Consider the following 21561-nt stretch of genomic DNA (forward strand, 5'->3'; position numbering starts at 1 on the left):
GTCACTCTGTGCTAAAGTGTCACCCCGTGCTAAAGTGTCACTCTGTGCTAAAGTGAAGCCGTGCTAAAGTGTCACTCTGTGCTAAAGTGAAGCCGTGCTAAAGTGTCACTCTGTGCTAAAGTGTCACTCTGTGCTAAAGTGTCACCCGTGCTTTTCTGACCCGTTCCCTACTGGGTAGAAGCGCAGCGTTTATTTATCACAGAGTGATAAATTATTCTACTAATTTTGATAAGGCGAGTAAAATAGAGCATAATAAATTAACACAAATATAATCAAAATTATAACTTTAGGCGGAACTTTGATTAATGAAACACTACTCAACAGATAAATTAGATAAAACATATTTAGATTAAGCTAAAAAGTAGTAAGCGTAAAATTTAAGTTATACCTATTTATTAACTTAATATCGAAAGACAAGCGTAAAAAAAAATTAAGCAAAGGTCCAACATATAAATCACCACCAAAGGTGTGTTCAGACTGAGTTTGTGTATCCTGTGCTACCCTATAATAAAAAAAAAAAGTTTGATTATACACTAAAAAACGTGTTTTATTACCATAGATTTTACACACTTTAATATATTTGCTTGTGCTTTTTTGGTAAACTATCAAACAGTTAATTTTAAATTTATAAGCATTAGAAATCGTTATTTAGTTTTTTAAAAGTACTCTCCTTACATCAGCTGTAACAGACTTTAGATTAATTATAATCTTATGAATTGCGTCTATTTCTAATAATAAAATAATTTAAGTTTAAGCTCAAGTTAACAAAAGGTTTGATCTAACCAGGAAAGTCCAGGCTTCGGCTTTGTAGACTTTCGCCGATATTTTCAAGTATTTTTACTTTCATAGTTTATTAAAACCGGTTAGAGTTATCATTAAATAAAAGTTAGAATTGTTAGACCAGTAACCATGTTGTAGTTCAAGTTAGTAGAAGATAGTTGTAAAATGTTTACTTTTGTTGAATTTTGAGTGTAATCGCTATATACACTATTTTTATAAATATTGTAAATAATATTTTTTAATTCCAAATTACTAGTATTAATTTGATTAAATTAAGTTAAAACTAAGCTATTAAAATACTTAATGATTTTATCCCTAGAATTATTTAACTGTATTGAAATTATAAGCAAACGTTTAGCTTTAGTTTAATACTAAACTAAAAGAAAATGCTAAAGTTAACAAATGCCATGGTCTAATATTTTGAAATAGTATGAATAGATTATGGTGAACTACCAGAACTAGAAAACTAAAACAAAAAATAGATCACAAATAAAAACGAAATATCATAAAAAAAAACACGTGTAGAATTCTGCTTTAATAAAAGTAAATACTGTTCTTAAAATAAAAGTTTTTAACATATTTTTTAAACAATTGAATTTAAAAGTGCTTTTTTAATCAAATTTTTCATGTAAAATTGTAATTTTGGCTAGAATAGTTCAAAACTTTAAATATTGTTTTATACTAAAACTTTCAATTACAACAATTAAAAAATTAGTTACAAGTCTTTATTTTTAAGGCTCTGGTTGAAATATAAACAATGTTATTTAGAACTAGTTACAGCTGTTTTCCTAGTATTCGATTACTGTTTAGGCTTGTTTTCGTTAGAAATAATAAGTAGACTATTTATATTGAAGAATCTTCGACTTATTTCATTATGTAGTTTAGCTTGATTTTTTTTCAACTTCCTTTCAAGATCAAAGAAACACTTGTGAGATTAAAAAGTAGATTTGGAATAAAAGTTTGAAAACCTTGAGTTAGGGTTGGTGAGGTTGAGCGAAAATGTTTCAGCGTCTGCGTTTTAAATAACAAAACATTTGTATTTGGTTGTTGCAATTAATACTCTACTGCAAGTAAGTATTGCTTACAGTTTGATAGAAACAAGTTAAAGGAAATCGCTCACATTAATTAAGCATGCGGGTTGCGCTATTTTTTGAGAAAGAATTGTTATTACTGGTAGAAAAACAGATTGGTTTGACAATAAATATTCAAACGTGTTATACACAGTATAATTGTATGACATAAATCGTTATACTTGGACCTTAATGCCTAAATAAACTAAGTAGCGGTCACAGTCTAGCTGTTTTCAAAAATAAGCTGTTTGTAATTGGTAAACGATCAACTTTGTGCAACTTTTTTGACAGTGCCTGTAACAAGTTTGTTGTTTTAAAGAGCCCTTCTTAAAAACAGCTGCATCTTTTCAGCTAGCCTCAAAATATTCATCTTACAAGAATTTTATTCGAATATTGCTAATTATGATTCTGATAAAGATGAAGTACGAGAAGAACCATGTGTAGAGTCATCGAAAATCTTTTTAACTTTACTTGTGTAAAATTAATACCTATTTTCATACCTATTTATGAAACATATAGTTTATTTGAGACAAACACTAAAGAATTTGGTTGATGTAAGACATAGAACGATTTTTGAAACTAGAGATACTAGAGTTTTATTTGTTAACTCTACTAGAGATACTAGAGTTACAATTATTTTAAACTTTTATTCTTCTAAGCATTTTATTTATCAAACCACTTTTGATTTTTATCACACTATTGATTGCATTTAAACTTAAATGAAAATGAGTCGGAATTGCTGTTTAAAATACTTACTATATGCCAAAGACCTATTTTTACAAAATAAAAACTGCAATGTAAGCATATTAAAATTTTCTAATTTGTGCTTTGTTTTATTATAAAATTAATTTAACACAAAATTGAAAAAAAAAAATGTAAAAAACATCCATAAAAATAGTTACCATTTAGTTTAGTATTGAATAATTTTTAAATCTTTAGGCTATTGACCATTGTGATTTTTCAAATCAATCACTAACAGTTTTTTTTTTACAGTAAATGATCTTACTTTACCTGCTATTAATTAAATACGTATTTTTTTAATAAATTTGTGTTTGGCTGCAATTGATTGATGGCAAACATCTTTCTATATGTACCTAACACGATCATTGAATATCACATTAGATTATCGGTTTTCGATAATACAGTCTCCACTGGAGTGGACTTTGTTTGACTGACTCTAACATTAAATGATGTTAGAGTCAAAATAAGAAGTACCAAATAAGCGCTTTTAGCATCGATTTAGTGTAAGAAATTTTAATATTTTACATAACTTTTATTACGTAGTTATGACAGCTTTAGCATAAACAATAAAAAACTTTTATAAAGATATAAGCATTTTCATCTAATAATTTGCGTTTATACACAAAACTCCTTACTTTATGTCTATTTCATAATTTTTGCTATATTTGAAAGAACCGTTTTTATTAATCAATTTAATTAATTTTAGCAATAATTAAAAACGTAAACCAAGTAATTTCATACATTTATCTATTTTGCTGTAGTTTTAATTTGAATCAAGAAGTAAAAAGTTTAGTTTCAAACAGTACAAATATCATTTTAGAATATGAAGCTAACTAAACTTACCTTTTAGAACAAAACTTATCCGTCAATTGTTCTATGTTTTTAATTTTGAATTTAAATTCAATGGTTTTATTAAACGGCTTTATTACAAAATATAATTTAATTTTTTGATGCTTTTAAACAACAGTAAACACAACAACTTTATTCTTTTTTGTAAACACAACAACTGTATAAACAACGGCTAGTTTAATTTTCTAATAACTAAGAAGTTTTTATTTTTACTTTTCAATTTTTCGAATAGTCTAAAAGCTCTAATGTGAGTAGTTTTTTGTGTTTTAAAGTATATATATACAAAAATAATATGCAATAATATTATAAAATGCACAATCTTTATATAAAAGTTTAGAACAAAATAATTTAAATTTTGTTACTTAATTCTTTACACTTGATGATTGAAATAAAATTAAAACTAGTTTATATGAAAAGTATAATAACTATAATACATATGTTTCTTCTTTAGTTTCAATTTTTTAAGCAACATTAATAATTAAAAATGAAATGTTTATTGCAATATAAAATAAATAAAATTCTAATTTACAGTTTTGTAAAACAGTGCGCTGAATGACCAATGATATAGCTGACATTTTAATTTTAAAAGGCGATTTATTAATCTACACAAGTAACTTTTTCAAATAAAAGTTTATTTTTAGATGCTTTTACACCAACAACTTGTAAACGAAGATGTAATAAAAATATTTTGTTTAAAATTTATTTAAAACACAACTTCTTTTCTCATAAACTTTTTTTTTTGAATTTTGAAATACAGTAACCCACTTTTTAAGTTTGCATTTATAAAACAGCCAAATATGCAAATTGAGAAAATTCCTTGTACATTATACTACAACTTTACTGTCTTGTTCTTTCATTATTCGTATAACCTTATTTAATGATTCTTGTGTATATATATTATTCAAACTGGTTTACTTAAATTATTTTATGTGGTTTAAAATATGAAATATCTCACAAACTTTTTAACAGCTAAAATAAAATTATTTAATTTCGCAGAAGCATTTGTTGTTATGAAGTATTCTATTTTCGTTACTTATTTGATTTATTGATAGTTCTTTATTGATAGCATCAAATATTATATTTCTGAATTTATAAACAAGACACCTCACTTTATTTCAATTAAGATTCAAATAAAAATGAAAGGTGTTGAAATCACTTAACAATAAAGAAGTACATTTTTAAGGTTGTTTTATACCGTTTTAATCGTACTAAAAAAAGTTTGTGTTTTGTAGTTCTTGAAAAAGTTTAAACTTTTTAAAACTAACTAAACTGTAACCTTAAAACACGGTCTTATAATGTAGTGGTTTTGTGGTTAAACGATTCAAAATTACTTCAAGTTGTGCAAGTATTATATAGTTTATTAGTTACAAACTAACAAACTTCTGTTTTAAATAAGGATTATAAAGTACCTTTTGTTTTATAAAAATTTAATGAAATGAAAACTGGTTTTAATTAATTTTGGCGTCACGGAGTAATTTATTTGTGCGAAATTTTTTCAATCTAGAAGAATAATGTTTAAAAATAATCTTTTTCTGACTTATTTCAAAGAAATCTAGTAAAGTTAGTTGTTAAAGTTAAAATTGTTTACATTTCATATGCATCAATAATGTTGAAAAATTATTTGCAGAATCAGTCGCTTCCAAAAACGAATTTAAAGTAATAATAAGTAATGCAATAAAAATTATGTTGATTCATTGATTCTTTATGCCTACAAAACTTAGTAGTAACAATTCTTAGATTTTTAAGATTTTAAATCAAAAATCACAAAAACGCCTATAAAGTTACTTTTAAACAATAATATTACTAATAAAATCAAAGATTGCCATTTAACATTTTTTACTAATTTGATGATTTTTTATGCTTCTAAACAAGAAAGCTAATAAACTCATTCGACAAACATAATAACTGAGAGAAGGCAAATGTTTGCTTTGAACTTTTTTTATTGTTTGTTATTAAACAATACTTAATAAGCGACTTTTGTGTGTGTAGTGAGTTAAAAAAAAATTAAGTTTTTATTTTAAAATCATATTTAAATTTTTTTTCGAATAAACTTCAGATTTGGGCACTTAACAATGTTTAAAAAATGTTATTTCTGTATGTATTAATTCAGAAGTAATTTAAAGCAAATGTTTATTATTAATTCTCGTGATTTCAAATAGAGTTTTAATTTTTTGAAATTACATGTATATAGTCAGAATTTTTAGTATGTAATTTTTTACAACACAATCTTTAACATTCGTTTAAGTTTATAGTAATATAAAGAATGTTGCTAAAACTTGTGCATTATTTTTAGAACTGTTTAAAAAAATAAAAAAAGTGTAAAGTACTATAGAGAGAAAATTTATATCAGAGGTCGCAACTAAATTAAAAAAAGATTTTATTAAAAATCTATGAAAAGTCCGAGCATTAATTTATGTGTTCAATAAACTTTTTGCTCTATATCTACATTACGTATATAACATTTTGTCGAACTAACATAAATTTTATATTAATTTTTGTAAAAGTTAAAATATATATGGATCACATCGATTCAAATTATTTACTTAGTACTATTCTAATTAGCTTATAAGTTTTTAAAACACTCCAAACTTTTCAAGAAAAGAATTAATAGAGTAGTTCTGACTAGTATACTAAGTTTAAAATAACATTTTTAATATAAAAATCTAAGTTTGACGTTTTCAAATGCTCAATAGGCTTCCAGTTAAACCTGTTTTATTTATATTTTGTATATTTTAATGCACACACTAGTTGTATTTGTTTTTATTTTGAATGATTCACAGTTAGTAGTCATGTTTATTTACGAGTATTTTTTTGCATAAAATTTTTAAATTAAACACGTTTAATGAACACAGCGTTATTTTACGTAAAGTACTAAATCTATTTCCTTAAATAAAAACACATATAAATAATTAAATGTTTGAGTTTGAATTAAAAATATTTCATATTTTTTGATGGTTATATTATTCTTTATTGCTGTACATTAGTGTACAACTAGTTTTTTAGTTTTGACTTTACTAGATAGTTTTTATTTAAAGCTTGTATCTTAACAAAACTTGAGGTATTCAAATTTTAATTTAGTTAGCTTATTTTAGCTTTAAAATTAATATTTAGTTTGGTAAGTTTAATATTAGTATTTTAATGTATTCAGATTAAAAAGTATATACAAAATGCCACTGAAAACCAGAAATATTCTTGAAATGCTGAAGGCTGGGCCGGTTAGTAATTGTTTTAAATATTACTTTTTTTTTAGTTTTGAAAGCTTTAAACATAAGCTGCTTTAGTTTCTTTTCATGAATAGTTTAAACCTGAAACAAAAAGTTTTCAATAAAGTAATAAGAGTTTTTTATGTTATTTTGGTGTTGTTTACATTTATTTTTTAACCTTTATAAATAAAAAACATAATAAGTTATATACTAACTTTGTAAAACTTAGCTTTTTATAAAAAATACGTCAGCAATTGTACTAAAAACTTAACTTTTGTTTATTAGTAAAAACCCAAATTCTTAAACATTTTATACTAATAGGCTACGGTAGAAAAGTTCATATCATAAATAGGTTAACTTATGTAATTTAAAAGTATTATTTTAATTATTATTCAAAAGTTACAATGTTAATGAACTACTTACAATTAACAACAATTTTTAACAGTGATGTAGATACGTTATAATACAGTGTATGATATCATATCATGATGTTTGACGTCATAAACTAAAGAACATGAACTTCGTTTGACCTATTTGTTTACGAGTTAAACTAAATTGTTAAAACTTTTACGATTAGGTTTTAAGAAAGAAATATATGTAATTATAATTGTTCACTGTATTGAAAATACTTGGTAAACAGCAGCAAAATATTTTAATAAGTTAAAATTAATTTATTATTAATCGGTTATATTAAAACAAATACAATTATAGTCACCAATTTAAAAAAGCGAAGAACATATGACACAAACCTCAGTATTTTACCAAAAATAAACCAATTATAAAAAACAAGGGGGAACTAAGGAAGAATTAGAAAAAAAGTATTTGCCTCGCTAATCTTTTTTTAAGATACAGCCCCTCTACTAGTTTATCTACTAGTTTTTTACTGCATTACTAGTTATTGCCCCATCACAGCTAAAATTGTTTTTAAGGGTGCGATATCGCCAACTTTGACAAGCTCTGATATAACATGTTGTAAATATTAATCTGTTTAATAATCCAAACACTTGAGTCATTATGACGTATATAACTTCCACATTCATCCACCTACGACTTACTTACTATCAACATGTGTAACTCATATACATAGAGACATTATGACAATTGAGAAAAGTAGATTTAATAGTTCTAAATGGACACATTATCTATTCCATTAGATTAGATTTATATTATGACTGGAATTCAATTTATTTATGACGTTACAATATTTTAAATATAAAGGTTGTAGGAGACGGCAGTATATGTATAACACTCGAGAAACGTGGATACTGTTTATTATCTATTAGCTGTATATACATGAAATATATCATTATATTAGACTCATATAATAACAGGAATTAAATTTATTTATGACGTCACAATAACAACTATATCAGGTTGTAGGTGACGGCAGTATGTGCATGACACTCGAGAAACGTGGGTACTGTCGCGCGGGTCCGTGGACACCAGAGGCGGTAGTGCTGTACCCTGATGGGGTGAGGCAACTGTTGAGGGAGTACTTGAGATCTGGTGCTGATGTGCTTCAGACCCCATGCTTCTACTCGAGTGATGAGAAACTTGAAGTTACCGGAACTACTAAGGCTTTCAAGGTAAGAATAGTTGAAAGAAAAATTTATAACAATTAAAATTAAATTTTCATTAAATTGTCAAGATAGCTGACAAAACTAAAAATTTCAACATTAAAAAGCTTGGATAAAAAAAAAAGTTTGATAAAGCTATCTTTTTGATAAATTTTAAGTGAAGTTTCTATGAAACAATATCAATATGTACAATATGTTTAGTAACTTTCAAAAGGTATACTTAAATTAGCAGTAAAATTCAGGTTAACGGAGAATACAAGTGTTTCAAGGTATAAGTTTGAATAAAAAATTTCTTTTAAGTTTTTTTTTTTATAAACACCTCTCTTTTTTTTGAGTTCTTTTCATGTTTAAAACAATAATTGCTGGCTTATATTAACTGGTAACGTATGTTTTGGTAGCATGCGAAAACTTTTGATTTATGGTATTGTATGTTTATCTTTTAAAACTTTTTATCAAGTTTTAAATTAGTTAATTTTAGTTTGTTTACTTTTATACAACAAGGTTGTTTTAACTGCATGAGTTATTTTTTGGATACATTTTTATAAGATATTATTATAAAATTAAACAACACCAAAAAAACAGGTAGGTTTATAATAACACTCTAACTTAGCTCAATAAACGTCGTACATGTATAAGAGGTATTAATTAAAAATGTAGAAATTTTTGATGAATATTTATTTCTACTTAATATTGTTGAATTACTTCTTTGTTTAAACAAAAAATACTATATTAATACCGGGTGTACTAAAAGTTCATAATACTCTTTTAACCTTCGTCATTTAAATAATGTGAAGTAAATTTTCAGACAGGAGATTTCAACAAAGCGGCTTGTATCATGGCGCACGAAGTAGCCAATGAGGGTGAAGCTATTGTTTGTGGTTCACTTTCCCCAGTGACGTCATTCAGCCGGGGTCACGGCATCGATAAGGTCATTAAGGAGTTCGAGGATCAACTGAAACCATTCATCGAACATAAAGTCGATTTCGTGCTTGGGGAGGTATTACTTTACTTTTTACACAATCATTAATGATGATTAACCACAACATACACTGTACAATAAGAAACTCTAGAGCTGTACATCAACTAGATTGCTTTATGATACATTTGCTTATTGTTTGTTTGAAAACGCTTATAACACACAATAAATATTAAATTACTTGTATAAAGAAATGAGTTTAATCTTAAACCCTTTTCTCCATTAATTAAGCTTCTAAAATAAAATACTGTATTTAGTTGCTTCAAGTATGACTTTTAATACCAAATATTTTTTAGAAACAAGGAACATTATGACGTATAATTTTATAAAATTATATAACATAAATTTACAACTGTTATTTTTTCAAAAATATTATTTTGAATCGTTTAAAGCTCAGTTTTGAGGCAAAAAGTCTTCTATGGAAACAATTAAATTTAAATGCATATAATATATAAAATGCAATTTAAATTTCTATATATTTTATTCTCAGTTCTTCTCATGTTTGAAAGAGTGTGAGATCTGTGTTGAAGTGATGAAGAAGTCTGGACTCCCGGTTGCCATAACGATGAGGTTGGGAGAGATGGGATCAGAGGACGGGTTCAGTGTTGAAGAATGCGCTGTTAGATTGGCCAAGACTGGTGCTGAAATTATTGGTGAGTAATATAAGTCAATTTAGGTATAAAATCTAATTTTTCTAAACATGTCAGAAATATAGCAAACTGTATTTTATGATTTTTAAATTAACTGACGGCTTTTCCTCTAAATATTAATTACAAAGCAAAGATACTTTAAGTTTTAAAGTCACTTGTTTACCGTAGAAATTTCTATAAACTAACACTAGTATAAGAAAAGATAGTTTGTAAATAGTAATTATAAGCATTTAAAACATAAATTACTTTAGGTTTTCTTTACTTCTTATTAATTAAACTTTTATTAATAGTTATTCACTGTCTATCCTAAATAAATAATAGTTTGAACATTGCCTAACAACTATCTACATACTTACTGACTATTTTGTTGATAAACATTGACATTTTAGTTTCAGAAATCTTTTACATCATTTTCATGAAAATTGTATGTTTTATATAGTCAAGTCAGGAATATTCATGTTACATAAACGCCATTTCAAGTAGTCGTCTAACAACTTAATTTACTTATAACTTTTTTTTTAATAATCATCATCAAGTTAGTATCCGATATATTAAATTTTCGATTATAATAGTTATTTTACCTAGATATAAACTTTTTATAAGATATAAACACGAACTTGTAGACATATTTATACACTTGTTTATTAGTTTCGTTAATAATATTTTCCAAATAAGTATCTTTCTAATAATAAATGTGTATATTTATCAAACCAGGTATCAACTGTTTGTACGACATCAACACGAATTTGAAGACCCTGAAGAGAATGAAGGCAGCCTTGGATAAGGAGGGACTCAATCCATACCTGATGGTTCAACCAATCGGATTCAGGTGTCCTGAGGTTGAAAACGAAGTTACTGGGTATCTTGCTCTTCCAGAGGTTCCACTTGGTAAGTGTTATTAATCATTAAATATAGTTTGTTTAAGTATTTTGCATGTATTTTGATATGTTTAACATTCATCAACAAGTAAAACTAACACTAATAATAGTACGGTTTACACTTTATGTTATCTGAAATATCAAACGAAAATAATTCAATACGAAACTTTTAAACTATTAAGAATAAAAAATCTCAATAGTTTAACTCTGTTTTTATTACAGCGTTAGACGCTCGTCAGTTGACTAGAATTGAAGTGATGCAGTTTACAAGAGCAGCTTATGAAATTGGTGTCAGGTGAGAAAATAATATAAACAAACATGTGAAAAGAATTTAAATTGAGGTCTGCATTATAAAAGTTTTCAAAATGGCCAAGTTTTAATTTCTATAATAATTGAAGCGTGGTACAAATAGATTTTAAAAACTTATATATGTATTCTTTTTCAGATTTAAATAAACTTTTAACTTTTTTATAATAAATAAGTTTTCTTTGTTTTTTAATGAACTTTAATTATCTTTTTAGATATATAGGAGGCTGTTGTGGAATGGAACCTCACCACATGGCCGCTGTTTCCCAAGAGGTTAGAAATTAGATTAGAAATTGTTAATTATAAAAGAAATTGTTTTGCAGTATTAAACATTTTCTAGTTGGTACCCGAAAGATCACACAAATATACCAAACATAAAGTTTATTAATGAACTTAAATGAACATGCGTTTGTTATACCAGCAAGTATACTAGTATATTTGTTATAATATTATGTATCTAATTTACCATTTCCAACAGAAAAATTTAATAATATTTAAACTAAAATTCAAGTCGTACTTTATATTATTTTTAGTTGGCACCTGAAAGACCACACAAGCATATTCCAGTTTCAGATATGAGTTCAGGATACGGTGGTTTCCTGAAGTATTCTGCTGTGAACACTATCAGAGATAAGTAAGTTTTCTATTGAAAAATTACACTGTAGTTAACATTCGGGATAAGCAAGTTGTTTTTTATACCGTTGTTGTGTTACATGTTATATTGTAACTAAAAAAAATTATTAGCTGCTACAAATTTTTATACACAACATTTTTACTCTTAAAGTGTTGCTATGCGTTTAGACTTAAAAACGTTTAAAACCTATAAATGTTTCGGAGTTATTCTGCTGTAAACACTGTCAGTAAAAGGTAAGCTGTTCATAAAATAAATTCTACTCTTCTACACTATCAATAATAACTAAGTTATGTGTTATAGAACTTTTGAGTAAAACGTTATATTCAAACAAACTTGCCTTATAAAACTTTAAAGTAAATTCTAGAGTTACTGCATTGTTTTTTGAAACTTATAGTTTTAAACTTTAATACTTTTTTTTCAATCCACTTGTTCATTGAACACAATGATTAAAATAAGTTAGGTCTTAGATTTTGATGTAATATTTAAATAAAAAAGTAAACTTTAAATTTATAGATATTAATTAAAGAAACTAGTCATCTACAATGAGGTAGTTTTTAGGACATTGACGGAACTTCATTCTTTTTGTAAACTAATTAATTATGAAGTTTAAAATTTGTTTTTACTTGTATTTTTTTTGAGCTTAAAAATTTGATGGTTATAAATCAAAAATAAACCAATTGAAAAACTTATTTTAAAAGCTATTAAAGTAAAATATTTTGCTTGTTGTACATTTTTGGATTTTTTTTATAATTCAATTCAAACAATGAAAAGTAAATTAAAAATAAGGTAGAGTATATAAGGCAAAGTTGAAAACCTGAAACTTTTTAAATTCTATGCTAGACAATTGGTTTCTACTAAATATAAAAACAAACATTTGTACTGTTGTATACTGTATCAACAATTTTGTGTATTTAAAAGAAAAGCAGAATCATTGCTGATGTAGCAGCAATTATTAAAAAAAGAAAATTTGTTTAATATCTTTGTATACGTTTATTTTTAATTTTAGCAATTAGAGTTCTAAACTTAAGTACAAAGATATAAATACAAACATTTATAATATTTCTGTTATAAAGTTTCGTTTTAATTTAATACTAGCTTCATTTATAATTTAACTCTCATTCAGAAAATACTATCTCTCTAACTTTTTTTGTGATTAAAACACAAAACATAAAAATTTTTTAGTAGTTATAATAAAAAAATTTTTTTTTTTTCTGAAATTGAAAAATCTTTAGCTGTTTTATACCATTTTAGTGTTTTATCTGATTCTTGTATAAACACACTTTTTGTTAGTAAACCAGATTAGCTAAGAAACAATTAAAAACTTAATAGAAAATTTAATTTGGTCTACGTTTAATACAAAAAGTTTAGTTTTAAAAGTTCTAAAAGTTTTAACTTTGGTTAGCGCTTATACAAATATATTTATTTCAATTACTAAAGTTGATTTGTATAAGTACTTCATAACTAATAAGCTTGTATAACTAATAACTTGTTTATTTATAAGATTAAAAAATGTTTATAAGAAAGGTTTAGCAAAAATATCTAAAGAGTATAAAATTGAAATTTTAGAGCAATGTCATAAATCTGAACATACTTTAACTTTAAAGATCCTTAAGCTTAAACATTTTTTTTAAAATTATGTAGTGCTTTATTTTATATAGTGTTTTTTGAACTCATTCATTTACATCTAAGCATTTATCCAGTCATAATTTGTTTGATGCCGTATTTATTGTTATATCTTAACTAAATGTAAGTATTGACATCGATGTTTTTAACGGTCTACAATTAAAACAAAAGTAAATATTTGTCGTTTGTAGCCAAATAAACTGCGGTACTTTTGTGTACTTATAACGAGTGCAAAACCATTGCCCTTGCTAGCAAAAATTAACTTTTTGATTGAAAAAACTTCTATTTCAAACATTTTGGTTTCAAACTGTTTTAATTAGAAATATATTTATATATATTAAACACAACTAATACTACAGTATGAAAACATTAAAGAATTAAATAAAAAATTTAATAACTTTTTCTTCATAGTCAATACTTACTTTTTACCACTGTAACAAATTTAAGTTGCGGCAAAATTTAGTTTAATATTATTTATAAATCTTATCATGTCATTAGATTATTTTTATTATTTTTATTAAAGTAGTTGTAATGCTTCCGATTAAATTCCATTGAAAATTGTTTAAAATAGTCTAGGATTGCACAAGTAAACACACATTTTTAAAGTCATTTTAAAAATGCTTAATGTTGTTAATAGTAAATTAAAGAGTACAGTTAAACTTTTTAGCTTGTTTCATATTTGGCATTATGTTTAAGAAAGTCGGTATTAACCAATAAGCAAAGTTGCATTTTAATTTAATTTTTTATCACAGATGTAACAACAAGGAGTTTTGGAACAACATCAACATCGGCTCAGGCAGGCCCCACATGAAACAGACAACTGAGCCCTCAAAAGAAGCAGTGTTGAAGTAATTGTTACGTCATAACTGTGACGTAACCACGCTTTACGACCGTAATTATAAAATTTTACCCATTTCACTCGATAAACCTCAGTTTATTAGAAAGCTTTTGTTTAATTTCCGAACATTTTTTATAAAATTTTACTTTTACAAAAGTTTTTGTGTATAACGTAAATGTTGTTCTTATTACCGTTAAATGTGCTAAAACTTGAGAATTTTCAAATAAAAATAGGCTACCATTTAAAACTATAAATTTAACTCAAGTTTACAAACAAGCTACTTAAACGCCGTGCTAAATGTTTACAAACGAGTAATTGAATACTGAAACGAGTAATTGCTAAATGTTTAAAGTAATTGTTTATAGCAAAATTAACATACGTTGAAACTGTTGGCTTTGCACACGGCACTTAACTCCAAACGTTACGTTTGTTTTAAAGGCGAGCAAATGTGACTGGCAAATTCAAATTTTAAGTTTGCTTTTGATGGTGTTTGCTGAATATGTTTGCCGCATCATCGTGTGTAAATAAAAGTTATGCTTGAAAATTTACTTGTTTTGTTTTTGTGGTTGGATCGGATGTTTTAATAATAAATAAGTATATTGTTGTGTAAAGGTTATTAAGTGTTTTAAACATAGATATTTACAAAACAAAATAGGTTTAAATAGTTGTTTGTGATATTGTTTGCTTAAAAAAGTTGACATCAAAAATTTACGTTGTAAAAAATAAAAAAAAAAACTTTTATACACTATTTTCAACTAACTGATACTATCATTAAAGTTAAAGATTTAATAGAACTAGTTTTTTCTCACAAAAAACTAACTTATTTGCTTTTTAAAAGGTAGTTTTAAAAGTATTTGATTACTAACAACTTTTAATACTTTTACCAGCTAGCTTAAAAAATTAGTTTTTCAATTAACAAACGTTGTTTATTAAGTATCAAACAGTCACCTTGAAACCTAACTTTAAACGTTTCGATAAAGCTGTTTTTTTTCAGATTGTACATTTTTAAATTGTGTTTCAAGATTTATTTTAGGGCTAGTAAAATTTACTATAAAAACAAAATTATTTATATAGTGTACCTTTAGTTTAAGTTTTATGAATAGTGCTCAAAGTGTTTGCAAAAACTTTTATCAAATAATAAGGAGGTCTTTTTCAATTTAAAATTAGTTTACACTAAACTAAAATGTACTTTTTTAATGTATTTCGTGGCTTATTGACTTAATTTGTTTAAGATATAGTACTGCCGACTTAAACCGTCTATTGTAATTTAAAATGATGATGAAAAAAAAACACTTAAATCTTAGTATTTTTTTTTGAGATTTTAAAATAACAGACAAAACGAATACTAAAAAGCATTTCCTAAATTTGTATTAGTATAAATAAAAATATTGAAGTATTCGTAAAAACATCTATTACTTTTTGCTGAAAAAGGCTTCCAGATAAACTTTACTTGTTTTGATTGTTACCACAATGACGCAGTATTAAAAAGCAAATATTTTTACTGATATTTGTTTACAACGGCACTACAATGTGATTGGTTTAAATCAGCTTGTATAATAATGTGTTTGATTTTATACTCCACCAATTAAAAATTTTTGTTTCAACAAAACTGACATACTAATAAAAGTTTATTAAAAACAAATTAAAACAATATATATCTATATTAATTATTTACTAGTTGTTTATACAAAATTAATTGTCACATAAGTTTAGTATAGCTTATAACTTACATAGTTATTTTAGTGTTTCTAAACGATCTTTAGTATATTTAATTGATCTTTGTAAAAGTTTTTGGTTTTGTTAGTTCAACAAAGTTTTACTTATCAAAAATAATAGCTTTTATTTTTACTTTATTTTTACTAATAAAATTGATTCTTGAGTTGAGTTTTCAATTTTATGTTCAAATTAAGTTTTATCAAAACTTAAAACTTTAAAATATTTTATTGTGTTATTTAAACATAACTGTTTTTTTTTAAAACAAACTTCCTTTATTCTAATTCGTGTTTTGATAATTAACTAGATGTTTAATGCTCTGATATTGTATTTAAATACATTTATTACAAAAAGCTTAAAAAGCACCCTAGAGAAGAATTATTTTAATCTATAGATGGAAACTTTTAAAAGTTTTGTGACATAAACAGTAAAGTAAAAGTTAATAAATTCTTGAATTAACAAGTATGTTTATAATGTACTAAATATTTTTTGTAGCAAAGTTATTGTTTAAGTTTAGTAAACGTATTTCAGTTAGAAAACTTCATAATACTTTTTAGTTAATTATAGGAAACATAGTTTAAGTTTTATTTTTATACTACATTAAGTGTAAAGCTACTTAATCTCAAATTTCACATTACAAAGCCACATACAATGTTTCTGTCTATAATAAAAGTATACATTTTGAGTAAACTCAAGTAATCAAGTTGTATAGTTTTGTTTATTTTATAACATAAATAATAAGATAGGAAACGAAAAAAACTAAATAAATATGTTTATGCATTTCAGTATTACAATATTATTAAGTTAAATAAACAGTTTAGCTTCAAATAAATACGATTTTTCACCTATAGCTTTTAACAGGTAGTTTATATACAAATCTTATAGTTTAATATTTTGAAATACTAGTTAGTTAAACTAATGTTTTTATTTTTAACTCTATATTTTAAAATTTATAAATTACTTTAGTTTAAGCCATTAAGTAAACTTTATTATGAAAGATATTTAAAACTAATTTTTAATAAATAAATACTTTTACAATTAACATTACATTTGAAAACTATATACAAAAGTTTATTTGTTTGCATTCCTTAGTTAATTGTATTAGATTAAGGCTGGGCAAATTACGACACAAATTTCTTTTTAGAGACTTATTTTTTAGCTTGTAAACTTCTTAATCAAATTATATAGAATTGAGATTGGTGTTAATAATTTATTTAAAAATGCTCTAATATTGCATTTTTGTATACAATAGTGCTTGTAATATGATTTTTTCATTGTAGTTTTGCCCTTAAAATACCTTTGTATCTTTTATTACGTTATTTAAAAACAACGCTACTCAAAAAGTATTTTAATCTAGTTCTGCCTTCAATTTTCTTTTCCGGGATCTAAACATTTTTCCACCCCTATACTAAATAAGTTTTATATTAATTTTACATTTCTATCTAATAATCTAGTTTAAGCTGTAAGTTATTTATTTAGACTATAGTTAATCTCCAGCTCTGTTGAGCTTAATTTTGTTGTTTTTAATTATCTTTTTATCTTTGAACAGTTGAGTAAACTTACTATTTCTTAGTGAAAAGTTTTATGCGTTTTAACAATGAACATTTCAAATTTATGATGTAAAAAAGTACTTTATATAATTATGTACTAACATATTCATATCAAGTTTTTAAGTTAAAGTTATTTTGGTTAGTTAAAATTAAAGGCAGCTTTTTAATTCTAAATCTAATTGTTAATAAATCAATATGTTTGATGTTTCTCATAAATTTGATATTGTCTGAGTTTGATTATGTTGTTAGCTTCAAAGTTATGAACCTAGTAAAGTTATCATAACGTTAATAAATAGAAATTTATTTAAAAAATTCGTCAACCTTGTTCTCAAGTATTTGAAATTTTTTGTCGAATGTTATAAGAATTTTTAGATTAAGCTCACGTGCAATGGGAGCATTAGAGAAGATTCTTAATTTAAAAAAAATATATAAATTTGTTAATTATATTACCTTAAAACAAAACTTTAGTTTAAAAACAATATATTTCAATTGTACTAATTTTATCTTACTAAATTAGTATTGTAATTGTCAAATAAAGAAGGTTTTTAATAAATCTTAAATTTCCCACACTTTTTCCACAACCCCTATCAAAAATGTCAAGCGTCGCCACCTATCCATGTTTTCATGTTTTTCTTTAATTATATGAAACATTTTTTTTAGTTGTCATACATACAAAATTAATACTGAAAAGATGCTACATGCAGACATTTTATATAGCTTATAACCAGTTATTTCTACCCAGATAATTTAACTGACAGCGTTTAACACATTTTTTATTTAAAAAAACTTCACTAAAGAAAATCACTAAAAAAGTATTTTATCTTGTTTTAGGTTAGACCAGTGGTCCTCACAGAAGCTAAAATCTTTGCACCCTTAGCTAGAAAAAAAATCTCAAAAATTCGCAGAACTATAGCAAGTATTTTCAAAATTTTCCGTTATATCTAGCGCAGTTACAAAACATTTCTTATAACGTTTAAAAACATTTTATCTTCTCTTTATCATAACCTCAAGAAAATCTAGTGCATGTTTTATAGTAAAATTCGTCACCCCTACATGAGTTAGACCCTAAAATTCTCGTGCATCCAAAAGTTTTTTCGCAGACATGGCTGCACACCTGGAAAACAACAATGTTAAACTTTAAAAACTGTAAGAAAGTAACTGCGAAACAATAAGGTATATAATAAATAACAAGCTAAAAAACTATATTTTTATCCTTTTTTTATAAATTTTGTCAACAAACGTAATGAAAAAAAAAACGAAAATATGAAGTCCTATATCAACTTTATTATATTATCGGTACGGTATTGACATCATAAATCTCTAACGTGTGACTAGATTTATGATGACAAGAACGTATGACAATCTATATTAAAAAAGATTTGTTCAAAACAAATAAAGTTGAATAGTTTTGTGAACATTAAATTGAAATATGTTTCTGACAAGTGTTTAGAACACAGAAGTTCTTACTAAATGATTGTATGTTATAGGTTTTCTATGATATAATACTTATTCAGTATATAAATATAATAGTTCAAAGTTATATGATTGACTAAAACTTTTTTAAAACAAGTCCGCCCAAAAAGTAACCTTTTTTTTTAAGTCTAGTTACCGGCCAAAAATGTTACCGATCAAAACTCAGGTTAATGGAACCTAGATTTGATGTTAAAATAAAAAACTATAAAACACTATAACTGACGTAACAATTAAATTAGTATAAAACTTTATTAAATAGTTGAATTGTTTTAGCGATGGTTGAATTATGATGGTTAGTAGTATAGATATTAGTAAATTAACGCTTGAATTAATTATTCACTATTAGTAACAGTAAACAAATTTAAAACAAAACTGTTTGGAATAGCAAATATAAATTCTAATTAATCTTTTGAAAAAAAAAATCATTAAATTCACACACATAAATCGATAAGTTTGATTTAAAAAAGTTTTTTTTTATTTTTCATATTTATATTAAGTACTGTAGGCCGGCTTCTGCAGGTTCGAAATCATCAGAAGTTACTTAAAAATTTGTTTATATATTCAAACTTGAACGTAGTAACTTGTTCACAAAACTTCATTATGTTACTAAGAGCTTCCAAGTGTGTATTAGATTACAATGATTTCAATATTATTTTCTACTTGCACTTCGTTTCCAACTATGAAGTATTTCTTAACTTATTTTTAATGAGTTTTAAACATTAAACTTTTAAACAAAAAGTTTCATTAAGGTTTTTAATTTTATTTAACTTAAGACTTATAATTTATAACTTGACCTGTTTTGTAATGAACAACGGTATTTATTTAACATTGTTCAGTACAAATGATTAGTGTACAATTTGATCTTCTATAAAAACAAACAACTGTAATATTTGTACTGTACAATATTCAAAAATGACGTTTTTTTTTTTGTCTTTTTGTATAATTTTTGCAGCTTTGTATACAAAAGTGCTATTTAAGAATTTATTCTTACAAAAGTATTTTACAAACTAAGTTTCGGTGTAAGACCTGGTCAGTGCTTAAATAAATCTAAAAAAAGATATATGACAGTCATGGAATACATCATTTAAACAACTAAAATAAAATAGCATCAAATTTTTACTTAAGAAACTAAGCAAATCAAATTTTAATATTAAGACTGATATTAAAGTAAATTTTAAATTTTAAAGTTCTATTTTTTATAAATCAAACCAGCTGAAGATTAAAGACATTTTTTTGTCATTATGAAACATTTGTTCTGGAGTTTTTAAAATCACATTTTCCTAATAATTTTGTAAAAACCCTTCAAGTGGGCTCTGTATAAAGTGATTAAGTTTGAAAAGTCACCTTAATTTCTTTATATGTAAGTTTATTACAAGACGTAATAAATTGCGGAATTCAAGTTTCATGCCTACGCACTCCTCAACTGCAAAACAAGTTTAAAACTAAGTACAAAACAAAACAATCAAAAAAAGTTAAAAATTTAAGCATAAAGACATTATGACACATTTTTAAAACTGTTGAAAATTGTGCAAAACGTCTTGTGCAAAAATAAAATCCCAATCGACAATAAATTAGCAGAAATTCCGTAAAACTTCAGTTTATTGTCGATTGGGAAGCTTATTTTTGCACAAGTCGTTTTGCATGATTTTTAACAGTTTTAGAATTACGTCATAATGTATTTATGATTTAATTCTAATTTTCATTCGATTTTTTTTTGTTTTGTATTTTGTTTTATAATTTATTTTGCATTTAAGGAGTCCGTAGGCACGAAAATTACTTTGCAAGTGTTTACTTCTTTTAAAAAACTTTTTATTAAAAAAACCTTTTAGGTTATTAAATAAACATATTTTTATACGTATAAAGTACATAGAGTATTGATTGAAAATAAATTTCATGTTTCAAAGAAAATTTGATATAGCGTTTGATGTATAAGTCAAACATACAAAGTATTAAGCATAAAAAAGTAAGAGAAAACTGTTTTTTAAAGCTAGTTGATTATACAAAAAAACTTTAAATTCTAACAAAAACAACAAACTGATGATGGTTTTATAGACAGAAATTTATATTTAATAAAAGTACAAGCTTATTTGCATAAACTAATTTTGCATTGTTTACTTGACTAAACGATCTATAATTTTAAATAAGCAAACAAAAATAACTTGAAAAATAAAAATACTTTTTTTCGTAAACATTATGAAAATTTAATGATTATACAAATATAATAATCCAATTAAAACTAGAAGTGAACTTAATGAAAATGATATCAATATTTAAATCATTAAAATTTATAGAATAGTACTTGACTACAAATATATAGTTTTTTTTTATTTGCAATATCAAAAACTTTATTATTAAAAAAATTATTAAAAATAAAACTGACTTACTTTATAATAAAAGTTTTTTTTTCAAGTAGACAAATAAAATTAAATTTTTGTCGCATTATATTTATCAAATTATTAACTAAAAACTTTTTTTAGCATCTTGCTGACGTCATAGTTAAAAACGCAAACACTAACTTACAAAGTTTGTACTTTAACAAGTATACTTTTATTTGATCACTTGCACACACGCGTCCTTTTCAAATTTATTTTGACTGACAAAAATCAGTTTACTTCAAACAGTTAAAAATGCTTTCAATTAGTTGACAGAACTTGATGTTGCACTATACACAAAACTTATTTTCATAATTGAAAATTTTTT

The 21561-nt window shown here is 24.9% G+C and overlaps 1 protein-coding gene across 1 annotated transcript; it reads left to right on the top strand.

Moving 5' to 3' along the window:
• Nucleotides 1-6607: 6607 nt before the first annotated feature.
• Nucleotides 6608-14139, top strand: LOC145841407 (betaine--homocysteine S-methyltransferase 1-like). Its single transcript, XM_082948804.1, has 9 exons — nucleotides 6608-6655; nucleotides 8017-8229; nucleotides 9026-9217; nucleotides 9687-9849; nucleotides 10561-10734; nucleotides 10947-11019; nucleotides 11246-11303; nucleotides 11564-11664; nucleotides 14040-14139. Exons 1-9 carry the CDS (start codon nucleotides 6608-6610, stop codon nucleotides 14137-14139), a joined length of 1122 nt encoding a protein of 373 aa, XP_082804930.1.
• Nucleotides 14140-21561: the final 7422 nt, after the last annotated feature.

Source organism: Thalia democratica, chromosome 1, assembly GCF_965202585.1.
Source record: "Thalia democratica chromosome 1, ktThaDemo2.hap1.1, whole genome shotgun sequence".
Lineage (NCBI taxonomy): Eukaryota > Metazoa > Chordata > Thaliacea > Salpida > Salpidae > Thalia > Thalia democratica.